Source organism: Garra rufa, chromosome 3 (assembly GCF_049309525.1).
Source record: "Garra rufa chromosome 3, GarRuf1.0, whole genome shotgun sequence".
Taxonomy (NCBI): domain Eukaryota; kingdom Metazoa; phylum Chordata; class Actinopteri; order Cypriniformes; family Cyprinidae; genus Garra; species Garra rufa.
In genome coordinates, this window is record NC_133363.1 from 29,989,330 (window position 1) to 30,001,923 (window position 12,594).

The window sequence follows — 12,594 nt, forward strand, 5'->3', positions numbered from 1 at the left end:
TATCAGGAAATTTTTATTCTGCAAGTGAACTAATCCTTTAATGAAAGTATTTAAAAGTACAAAAATCGAGTTATTTTTTCCACACTGTTTTTCACTAAATGAACAAAAAAAGGAATTAATCAAATTAATTGCATGCATCAGTGCAACAATACATAGGAATAACTGCATTTTCATTTTTATTAAAACGGTACAAATTCCATATGGTTACCTTAGAACCATTCCCTTATTCAGTTTTGTTTAATTTTATTTTGCCAGCAAGATTACTGTGAATGTATCATAAATATTTAAAACATTGCTCAGCCCTAAAGCACTCAATGCACATGGACTTCCTAGATATTTCTGTTAAAATCTCTTTCTTGTATATTATTCTCTCAAAGCAAACTGTGGTAAAACCTTTTCTGTCATATTTTTAATACTGGTCAACAAATTATATGTCATTATGTTATTTTATACTATATTAACTATAGTAAGCATAATATTTTTGTATATTATATATGAGCATATTGTTAATTTAGCCTTGGACGTGGTAGTTGCGTTGCTGTCTATGCAGGGTCAGAAAGCTCTCGGATTTCCTCAAAAATATCTTAATTTGTGTTCAGAAGATGAACGAAGCTCTTACAGGTTTGGAACAACATAAAGGCGAGTAATGCTTAATTTTCCTCACAATTTCCATACTCTTCATTGCACTGGAAGTTCCTGTGTCCACTAAGAGCTAAATAAAAAAGCGATCATGCATAAGGTCCAGTGACAGCATGGTTTCATGTGAACTTACTAAGCAGCAACAGGCCTCCCATCAGAGAGATGCAGGAGTAGAGGTATGGCAGATAAAACTCCCATAAATCTAGGACAAGAGAACGTGACAGGCACAGTAAACCGCAGATCAATACATAACTGATTACATCACACGCATGCATCCACAACTGCAGGAGGAGGGTTAAGAGACATACCGTAGAGCGATTCCATGCTGGCGGCATCATTGTCAATGAGAGCGGACGCCACCCATACAATGCCCAGGATGAGGAGACCCAGCAGAAAGAGCATGACAAACGTCTCCAGCACTCGAGCCTTTATTCCCTGAAAGCAACAAACACCCTCTTTAATGTTTTCCAACTTTACTTTCAGCTTTAGCAAAGAGTGATTCAGAAGCACACACACAGATCAGCAGGTGTAAATGAGGCTCTAATTGGAAATTTAGCTCTGGAAGCCCCGGGACTTCCCTATAACACTGACTCAATGTCAAGCCCCCTTCCCAACACTAAACGCACACACAACAATAGGTCACCAGATGCACAAAGAAACTAATGACCTTCCTCTCTCATTCACTGACACACACACACACACACACACACACACACACACACACACACACACACACACACACACACACTTATATGAACAGTTATTACCATGTCCGGTCAGAGTTTGCGGCTAAAATGAAAAAGGTGGCTGCTACTGTCTGAGATTAACTCCAGAGGCTCATCTGGAAACTATTAGAAGTTTTTTTTTCTGGGTCAGTAAGTGCCTTATGTGTGGCATTTAACTCCACTCCTGATTTACTTGTTCCCCCCAAACCTACACATTGATGTTGGTGACTGCAAGTGTTTGTAAACTGCAACACTGTGATGAGTCTGATCTTTCACTGTGCAGAAAACACACAAATGCACACAGGTCCAAAGTTTGGGTTAGTAAGGTTTTTTTTTTTTTTTTTTTAAGAAATGAATTAGAGCCGCAAAACAATTAATCACGATTAATCGATTTAAAATAAAAGTTTGCATACTATATGTGTGTTTCTGTTTACAGTTCATATTTATTGTGTATATATAAATACACACATATATATATATATATATATATATTAAAAAATATTATGTATTTGCATGTAAACACTTGTATATAACTATACAATATAAATATCAAATGTTACATAGAAATCTAACATATTTTCCCTTAATATATACACATGTATGTGTGTGTATTTACATATACATAATAAACATACACAGTACCCACATATAGTATGCAAACATAAACTTTTATTTTAAACCGATTAATCGTGACTAATTGTTTTGCAGCTCTAAAATGAAGACTTTTATTCAACCATGATGCATTAAATAGTTTCCATGAAATTAGGAAGCATCACAACTTGTTTCAACATCGAAAATTAAATGTTTTTTTAAACAACAAATCAGCATATTAGAATAATTTCTGAAGGATCATGTGACACTGACTGGAATAATGGCTCCTAAAAATTCAGCTTTGGGATCACAGGAATAAATGACATTTTAAATCACATTTAAAATACATTAAAATAGAATTGATCATCAGAAATCTGATAAGATTTCCATTGATGTATGGTTTGTTGAGATAGGACAATATTTGGCCGAGATACAACTGTTGAAACTGTGTGAAAATCTGAAATCTGAGGGTGCAAAAAAATCTAAATATTGAGAAAATCGCCTTTAAAGTTGTCCAAATAAAGTTCTTAGCAATGCACATTACTTTACAGTAGGAAATGTACAAATATCTTCATGGAACATGATCTCTACTTAATATCCTTAAAATGTTTGGCACAAAAGAAAAATTGATAATTTTGACCCATACAATATATTTTTGGCTATTTCTACAAATATACCCATGCTACTTAAGACTGGTTTTGTGGTCCGTCACATATTAATAATTTACAATATTTTTGATCATATAAAAGCAGCCTTCAAACATTTTAATGGTAGTGTAAGCATCCATCACTCACAATGACAACAGATGCATGTGACAAATTAACAAACATTAATAAGCAATAAATGAATCCAAAAATCACACATCTGACCATCAAGATTACTTTCCCTTCACCTGTCCCTTCCACAAATTTTCAAGCGTCTACATTCCCAGATTCCATTATAGCTATGTGCAGGGTTGGGGCCATTCATGAATTGAATTGAGAATGAATGGTAAATTCCAATTCACTTCCTGGAATGGAAATGGAATTGGAATTGGAATTGCATGCAGCTGACAGGAAATGGAATTGGAATTGAATTGGAATGCCAGGAAACAGAATTGAATTCAAATAAATTCCACTAAATTCCAGTTGAGTTGCTAAATAAAATAATTTCACTTGATTTGCTTAATAGTTTATAGTACATTAAATAGAAATACAAAGTACTGTATGTTTAGTATGTTAAGCGTGATCATTTCACATGCAAAATTTCAGGAAATGATGATAATTCGATGCAATAAAAAGTGAATGAAATACATGAATGAACATGACTCATTTTTTTGTGAGTTGAGACATAATATATGTGGTAATCATATATTGAATGTATAGTGCATCCACAGACTTATCACCACTGTCATTCAATTATTAATTCATAATGTACAGTTCTCATTTTTATTTACTTGCATTTGATCAACTCTATTTAATACATGGTATTTGTAAAGCATCATAAATAAAGTTCAAATGTATGTCTCTAAATGTAATCACAAATAAATGCTCAGAAACAGCAATAAACGGAATTCAGTGGAATTTCCCTGAATTGAATTCCACTTCCTGTAATTCCAATTCAATTCCAACTCTGTTTCCTGTAATTGTTGTTGAATTCCAATTCCAATTCCATTTCCTTCTTTGAATTGGAATTGTTGAGTTCATTTCTGAATTGACCCCAACCCTGGCTATCTGTCTCAATCCTGTATATGTGCAGTATTTAATAGCTCTTCTTGATATTAAGAGAATCTAGAGCACCTCCAAGTGACTTTCTGATGAACAACATCTGCCTCATATCAGACTCCTTTCAATGGACTTTGAACCTTTGATATTTGGACTGTGAATGATTGTGTTTTAAAGAATCTGCATCCATAAATAACACTGAAGAAAAAGGTGTCACAAGGCTATTTGCTGAAGTAACTAGTACCTCTCAATGCATTTGAAAGCAAGAAAACAAATATAGCCATGAGTTTTCTCCAAGACAGAGAGAGAGACGTGACAGAAAAGCCAGAGATGGCTTGAGCTCTTCTTCTCTTGCCCATCTAAATGTGAGCACTGCTTAATATAGTAACTCTAAAATATTCAGCATCTAGTCCTTTCTCTCTCTCACACACACACACACACTCTCTCTTTCTCACTCTTTCACATACACACACTGCAGTATACTTTAATCGGACAGTGCAATATCACACTGACTTCCAAGAAATGTGTATGTATGTGTGAACAAGAGACAAGGGGAGAGATATAAAAACGAGTGTTTGCATTTTAACATGTTTTGTTGGTCTGTTTCACACTAAGAGGGCTCTCCCTGACCTTACACACCCTCAGTTAGCATCAGGGTCATAAACTGCTCTTTTTCTTATTCTCCAAATGACTGTCTGTGTAACAAGCATAAATAGAATATTATGAAGACAAATCCTTTAAATGTTACAGTTTAGTGCATGTCAGTTCAAAGAAAGAAAGCAGAAAAAGAGATTTTCCCAAAGAAAAAAAAGAAGAGTCTGAACTGTAGACAGAACAGCAGAAATGTTCTCAAACATGCAGTGTATTTCCCTTGTCCACTTTGATTTCCCCTCCATGAACTACTAACTCTCATCAATAAAGGCTTAGCATGAACAGTAGTCATTACCTTCTCTTTAAGCCTGCTACACTGAAAGCAGTGTCAGAGACACAAAACAGAGCGCAGAACACGCAGGGGACATGAATCACTGCGTATCAACACACACACACACACACACACACACACAGTCAAGCCATTGATGTGCCATTCTGACTAATACGCTAGAAGCCCGTCAAAACGACGAGAAAACAGGATATATGACTTAAGGAAGGCACTTCAGTACTTTTGAAGTTTGTGGGTGTGTTTCATTTTCTTTTTATCCCTCTTCCTACAGTGTCACCATCTTTTTCTTGTTAGCATGAGGTGTCTAACAAATAAGACCTTTGAGAACGGCTTCTGAACTAATCTGGGGTTTGTCAGGAACACAGCAAGATGTTAAAAGTCAAGAAAGAGCAATAAAAAGAAGAAATGATTCCGAAATAAATAGAAAAGGCAAACAGGCAATCATTTTTCAGCATGTTGTTAAAAGTACTAAAACACATCCAGTGCCTCAAGTCCCTCTCTTTCTAGAAAAGTATGGCTGATGGAAGTGAACAGTGCACACACATTCATTTGCATTCAAGTAAACCTTGCAAGAAACATCTCAATACATACAAACATTCACGCTTTCTAAGGCTTGACTATGGAGGCTATTATCCAATCCAGTGTTGCGCATTTCCCGTCAAAATAGAGAAACTCATATGTTGTCATAGAAACGGGTATAGAATGGGGCGCAGGCAAAGTAAATACGCAGTGTCACGGCCTTAGCAAGCAAAGCCTGGGAGCGAGAATCACATCTCAAAAATAAATATCAGCCCTATTGTGGACAGACTACAAAGGAAGAGACTGTCAAACACACACACACACACACACACACACACACACACACACACACACACACACACACACACACACACACACACACACACACACACACACACACACACACACACAGAAAGAGGTGATCATTTTTAGCATGTCATTCCTAAAGAATCAGTTAGGTGATGGCCATTTGCATAGTGATAATAACCAATAGATTTTACTTGTGCTATCCTCATGTGCACTGTAGATAATTAAGAGGCCATAAAGACCTCCTCATTGGATTTTTTTAATCTGATTAGGGCATCAGGTTCATTCTTACTCAAATCATAATCCTGCCATCTGTTGGATAATGTCAGAACCGCAGGCCCAGGTTACACATGTATTTGTTCATCCAGAGCACAATTCCAGGCTTTGTGAGTGCGTTTAAAGGTTCGGAGTGATAAAGATTTTTTTTTTAAATAAATCTTTTAATGCTCACCAAGAATTTATTTGATCAAAAACAGTAATATTGTGAAATATGTTTACAGTTTAAAATAACAGTTTTCTATTTTAATATATTTTAAAATGAAATTTATTCCTGTGATTTTCACATGATCATTTAGTTCGTTCACATGATTAAATGATCCTCCAGAAACCATTCTACTATGCTGATAAGTTATTTGATTTTATTATTCATGTAGAAAATAGCCGAAGCATCCGGTGCTTCATATTGTTGAGGAAACCGTAATACACCATGATTTTTTTAGGATTGTTTAATGAATAGAAAGTAGCATTTTTTTTTTATTTAAATATTTTGTAACATTGTAAATGTCTTTTACTGGCACTTATAATAAATTTAATACATTCCCGTTAAAAAAAATTATTATTATTTTTTTTTCTTTTCAAATAAAGCTTCAAAGGGCTCTACACAATCCCAGACAAGGAAGAAGGGTCTTATCTAGCAAAACGATTGTTTATTTTCTAAAAAAAAATTACAATTTATATACTTTTTAAAACCTCAAATGCTCGTATTGTCTAGCTCTGCGTGAACTCTGTGTATTCCAGTTCAAGACAGTTAGGGTATGTCGAAAAACTCCTATTTCATTTTCTTCCCCAACTTAAAAAAATTATCCTACATCGCTGTTGTACATTTTTTTTGTAAAGGTCGTTTGATCTTCTTTGCATTCACATAGTAAACACTTGGTTGGTACTTCTGCAGCGATGTAGGGCGATTTTGAAGTTGGAGGAGAAAATGAGATGAGAGTTTTAAACCTACCCTAACTGCCTTGAACCAGAATACACAGAGTACAAGCAGAGCTAGACAAGATGAGCATTTGAGGTTAAAAAGTATATAAATTGTAATTCTTTTTAGAAAATAATTAATCGTTTCGCTAGATAATACCCTTCTTCCTTGTCTGGGATGGTTTGAAGCTGCATTTAAACTGCATTTTGGAAGTTCAAACTTGGGGGCACCATAGAAGTCCACTATATGGAGAGAAATCCTGAATCATTTTCCTCAAAAAACAATTTATTTATGACTGAAGAAAGAAACACATGAACATCTTGGATGACAAGGGGGTGAGTAAATTATCTGTAAATTTTTGTTCTGAAAGTGAACTTCTCTATTATTCATTCAACGAACCAGGTAAATTATTCCACTTACACTAGGGTTACTACCCCTCAAGACTTTGTTAAGATGTTGTATTTCAAGACTTTCGTCAGGTTCTTGTCCTTAAAACGCTTTTGTGTGCAGGATTAATTTCTTACTCATCTCATCCCATGTCTCTGCTGGAAAATTTTAAGAGCTAGTAACTGAGGCTTGAGCCGCTGATAGTAATGCAGTTAATAATGCAGTTATAAGAGATAGAGAGAGAGAGAGAGAGATACTACGCATATGTGAATTACCTGAGTCTGTGCATCTCTCAACAGATTTTGGTAGCAGTGTCTCTACTAATAGCGAAACTGTAAGTTTATCTGCTTCAAGAACAGTGCTGTTATTACCTCGCTAGTAAGAAATGTCATGGAGCTTTTACCTTGCTAAACTATATTACAGATAAAAGTGTGGCACTGACAACACATTTCTGTGCAGGAGAAAAAGAGCATGTGCTTTCCATACACCATAAAACATAATTTTGGGGCAAAAACATGGATAATAATTTGTTGTTTTGATCTTGTTGCTTACTATATTTATTGGCTTGGTGTCATTGTGGGTTTTGGTCCTTTTTAGGCTGTAAGGACCTTAGAAATAACTAAAATCATTTGTCGAAGTGATATGGACATGTAATGTGGTCAACACCTGCATGGAACTACTTTCGCCTTGCAATAAGAATTGCACAATTTAGAACAAATAAAAAATTTAATAAAATAAATAAAAGTCTTAATGTTTATATTTTTACTATATTTTCATATAAATGTGAGTAAAAGAGACTTCTTTCAGTGTGAGAGAGAGACAGAGCACAGTCCATTCCAGTCACACACTTTCCTTCCCCACAGATATTTTTGGTTTTGTTTATTACATTTGATGAAGTACTAATACAAACACTGGCCCATAAAACGCAGCAGCTACAGCTCTCACAAGCTTTTAACAAACTACCCAGTTTCATTTCCTCCAGTTACTGAATGTAATTTGCCATATATACATCCCCGTTTAACCATCTAACATGGAGACTGGCACAAGCAGGCCATTTGACTTTATACTTAAAAAGAAAACATGAAATCTTGCTTTTATGGGCTTCTACGGTTGACGACTTAACCCTTCCCTGTATCAGCAGGGGGCTTTCATACAAGCGGCAGTTTCTGATCATTTCCTCTTTCGCTACACCCGCGCACACACATACACTACGCCGGTCATTCTGAGACGTGTAGGCCAACATAAAGCAGTGCTTCCCTCTCGCCTGTGTTTCTGGTTGATCAATGGCCAGAAACAGTCATGGTGCAAACGAGACAAAATGAAGCAGTACGCCTCGCTCCCGTACAAATGAGTGCAGCCCTCATAAACTACAGTAGCAACTAATCTTTATGTAGCTTTGCCAGAAGGGACATAAACCAGGAGCGACTTCAAACTGTGATGAGAGTAAGGCAGAGGGCAACCTGATGCACTCCCTCCCACCCTTTCATTTTCATCTGCATTTTCATCTATTGTGACGGTGTGTGTTTGCTAGTTTACGGTCTCTATAAGCACCGGTGACAGTCCTTCTTTGAGTGATTAATGACATGAAGGTTGAATGAGTTGTACAATTAAGACCACTCTGCTTTTGAACTTTTATCTTTTTAGGGTGGGGGAGTGGCTGAAATCAAAAGGGTCACACATAAAGCCATGTGTGTGCGTGTGTCTGTTTGGCCAAGCGAGGGTGAGTAAGTGCACAAAACTTAGGTGTGCTGGGAGTACTGGTTTACAAAAATGTCCTCAGCAATTTAGGTGTCCTTGGACTTTATGTATACATAACAACCACAAATCCGCAAAAAACACACATGACCACATACCTTTTTTGAACCGGCAAATCCCTCGGACTCCAGGAAAAAGTAGGCAAAAGGCATCAGCACAAAGAGACAGAGATTTGAGAAAAGGGACACCAGGTTCCACAGGCCTGAAGAAAAAGAAATCAGTTAATTCAACTTTAAGTTTAGCTAACTAAGCTGATCAACATATTTTACATAAAAACAGCAACTGGAAAATAATCCCCCATCCCTTGTTCATTAAACATTTAAATTGATTCCACAATTTTGACCAATGAATTAAGTAAAAGTATAAAACCTGTATTCTTACATTTTTTTTAAAACCCCAAACATTCTCATATAAAACAATTAAAATCTGCTCTCAAAAGCTCAGGTTAGTTTAACAGAGAAACCATCTGCACAAAAATAGACACATGACACCACCTTGTGGCCATGACTGAAGCTAAGGAGAAAAATACTTCAGCTGTATTGAAACTACTCTAAATGGGAGGAGTATGGCCTCAGCAACTCAGCAAATTAAATACTGTTTACATTGTTCAGAGCACAAATCATTTTAATAAACACTTTCTATGAAACACACTAATTAAACTTTTTAAATTAGATTAAAATATCCAAAGGTGAGGACAAATTATATAATGTGTTTTTAGAAGAACAAATTAAACCGTTAGCAGAACATAAGCAAATTTTACTTCTACAAAATAATGCATGACAGACAACAGGGTACAACCTTATGTAAGCCTTCTTGTTAAGTAACACATCAAATTCAAATAAAAAAGGTGTGATACTGACCATGAATGAGTGATCCATTGAGCCATTGTATGTAGTAGTTTTTTGGTAGAGAGAGCAGAATCTCATTACTGATTATAGAAAATGGTAAGAGAAGGACAGCCCCTCCAGAAACTGCCAGTGTGAATGTACAGAGGTACATACTGAGAAAAAGCAAAAACAAGTAAAAAGTTAGTGAAAAGCATGGTAATAATATGTGACCCCGGACCACAAAACCAGTCATGAGGGTACATTTTTGGAAACTGAGATTTAGATATCAGGTGAATAAATAAGCTTTCCATTAATGTATGGTTTGTTAGGATGGGACATTATTTGGCTGAGAAACAACTACTTGAAAATCTGAGGGTGCCAAAAAAATCTAAATATTGAGAAAATCGCCTTTAAAATTGTCCAAATTAAGTTCTTCAAATGCATATTTATTAATCAGTAATTAAGTGTTAATATATTTATGGTAGGGCATTTGTAAAATATCTTCATGAAACATTATCTTTAGTTAACATCCTAATGATTTTTGGCATAAAAAAAAAGATCATTCTGACCCATACAATGTATTGTTGGCTGTTGCTACAAATATACCCTTGCTACTTAAGACTGGTTTTGTGGTCTTAGGTCACATATGGTCTTACATTAAGAAAATACAAATCAAAGTACAGTGGAAGATTTTATAAGAAAATGTTAAACTAAAGATTATTTGATATTAATTTGTATACAACTGGATCCTTTAAATGCACTATTAAAAACAGCACTTGTAATCATGCCCAATATGGTCAATATCAAACAACTCACGATATTCTGTTGACGATGGCATCCTCATCTTCCTGGTCATCTGTTGGCATAAGAGAATGAGGAAATCAACCAATAAACCAGCCACAGATTCACAGTCATTTTGTTTTTGATAGAGATTTTTTCCTAGCACATAGTGCTATGATGCTCTAACAATTTTTATCAGAAGTGTCATTCAGCTGTTTTATTGTAATTCAGCGTAAAGTTTTTTACTGTGAATTTGTACCACACTCAGCCTCAGCTACAGAGGACACAGAAACGTGACAGATGTTTTAATAAGTCTAAAACATGATCTCTCCTCATTTAACTGAAAGCTACTGGAAAACAATACTGGTTAATCATAAATCACAAACGTGTGAATAAACCTTTACAATCAACCAGCCAGATGGAGGCAGTCAAGATTCAAAGCGGTTTCAAGAAAAAAAAAAGAATGAGATAGAAAGCACAGAACATCACTCTAAACTAATTATATAAATTGAATATTCAGACCCTCGGAAAAGCTTCGACATGAGGCCTGAGGTCATAGAGCTGTATGGTCATGCTTCACAATAGCAACTCAGCTCAGCTGTACTTTTGTAGAGACAGGAGGCTTAAGAACAACCTAGTTTCACCTGCGATCGACACTCTCCACTGGGGTTAGCTGACGTTAGTTATGCTACTTTTAAATGGGAGAGCACGACCTGATCAGGAACTAAAATCGTCCTTATAACTGTTTGTATAAAGGAGGTTGGAGGTGGCAGCACCTTGCGTTATGGAGTTGGATAATGCTTAAAAGAAAGTGTATTCCTCAGAAGATTACTAAATGTTATGGAGTCCTAAAAGGTGTGCAAGCAAGCATATTATCATTAATCTAATTGTCAATTTGTCACCTAGGAATTTGATCTAAACTAAATCTGAGGAGCTCACAGGTATTATTAAGTTTTAAATATTAATACAGTTATAAAAAGTAAATATTACAAATACAATTGCATTTAAAGCTGCAGTCCGTAAGTTTTAGCGCTCTAGTGGTTAATAAACAGAACTGTATGCATCTTGTGGAAGAACATTATAGCTGGAGCTACTTCTCTTTGTTTATGCCTATGACGAGTGACACAGGTACTTGGCTATTCTGCAGGGGTTCCTACCTGAACTAGTCTAAAATAGTCTGGATACTGTAGTGATTCAGGATAAGCCAAAAACACGGTTTGGCAAATTGATTCATTATGTACTCACTTATTATATATAATTATGGACACAAAAAATGTATGGACTGCAGCTTTAAATAGTGCAACTGTTTGATCAGAAACAAAACTGTATTAGTTATACTTACCGCTTTTTCTCTTGTAGCGTGAGATGACGCAGTACGACACAATGTACAGCACTGCAAACAGAAGGAAGCAGACCTAGAAAACATGAGAAATTAAATTATAAGATGTAGGAGTTTCCAAACACTTCCGTTTCTGCACGGGTTTTTACTTTGTAAACTTTTAATTCATAGCCTTTTCAACTGAACCTGAGAAGTCTAGAAATTTAACCCAAGTAAGATTTTGTGTACTGCGTGTCTAGACATTAGATATTAGACATATTAGTTAAGTCTTGCCTGTATCAAAATTATTTAGTAGCAGTAATAGTCAACTGAATGACAAAATAAAGTATCTCTGTTTTATTAATCAAGATTATGCTAAGTAATCTGCAGAAATATTATATAGCATGAATAAGCAGTGTCCAGGGGACTGGAGTGTATTTTAAGAGGACGAACTGATGGATGTGCATATGTAAACAAGCCGTTCATGCTTAAACCATTACTCATATTACACCTTGCTTGTAGCCTCACAGAACGACAGAGCACTAATGAAGTTTTGCATTACATAAATGCAACTGTGCTCCACCATAAAAATAAACCATATGAGGGTTAATGATCTGTTAATACAAGACTTCATACCTCAGGTTGCTTTGGAATAACAAATAACTTCTACTAAAGCATAAATAGTAACATTTTATTTTAAGGTGGGCTTGTTACACCCATTACATGTACTTACTAATATAATAACAACAAATTATGCATAATTACATGCAAGTAACCCTAAGCCAAACCCTAACTGTATAGTAAGTACATGTAGTTAATTAATATTACTCAGTACCTAAATGTATAATTGCACTGTAACAAGGACACAAATAAAGTGGAACCCTTTGGCCAAACCCTTTGCAGAGTGGA

At 35.5% G+C, this 12,594-nt stretch overlaps 1 protein-coding gene across 1 annotated transcript in view; it reads right to left on the reverse strand.

Moving 5' to 3' along the window:
* Positions 1 to 11,776, reverse strand: part of lmbr1 (limb development membrane protein 1) — a 44,570-nt gene extending 32,794 nt beyond the window's left edge. The window contains exons 1-6 of the mRNA XM_073835895.1: positions 11,710 to 11,776; positions 10,404 to 10,443; positions 9,621 to 9,760; positions 8,859 to 8,962; positions 948 to 1,074; positions 773 to 841 (exon numbers count right to left, since the gene is read on the reverse strand). Of these exons, the coding sequence (XP_073691996.1) occupies positions 773 to 841; positions 948 to 1,074; positions 8,859 to 8,962; positions 9,621 to 9,759 (439 nt within the window). The 5' untranslated portion in view covers position 9,760; positions 10,404 to 10,443; positions 11,710 to 11,776. The remainder of the gene's footprint in view (positions 1 to 772; positions 842 to 947; positions 1,075 to 8,858; positions 8,963 to 9,620; positions 9,761 to 10,403; positions 10,444 to 11,709) is intronic.
* Between the last annotated feature and the right edge of the window lie 818 nt (positions 11,777 to 12,594).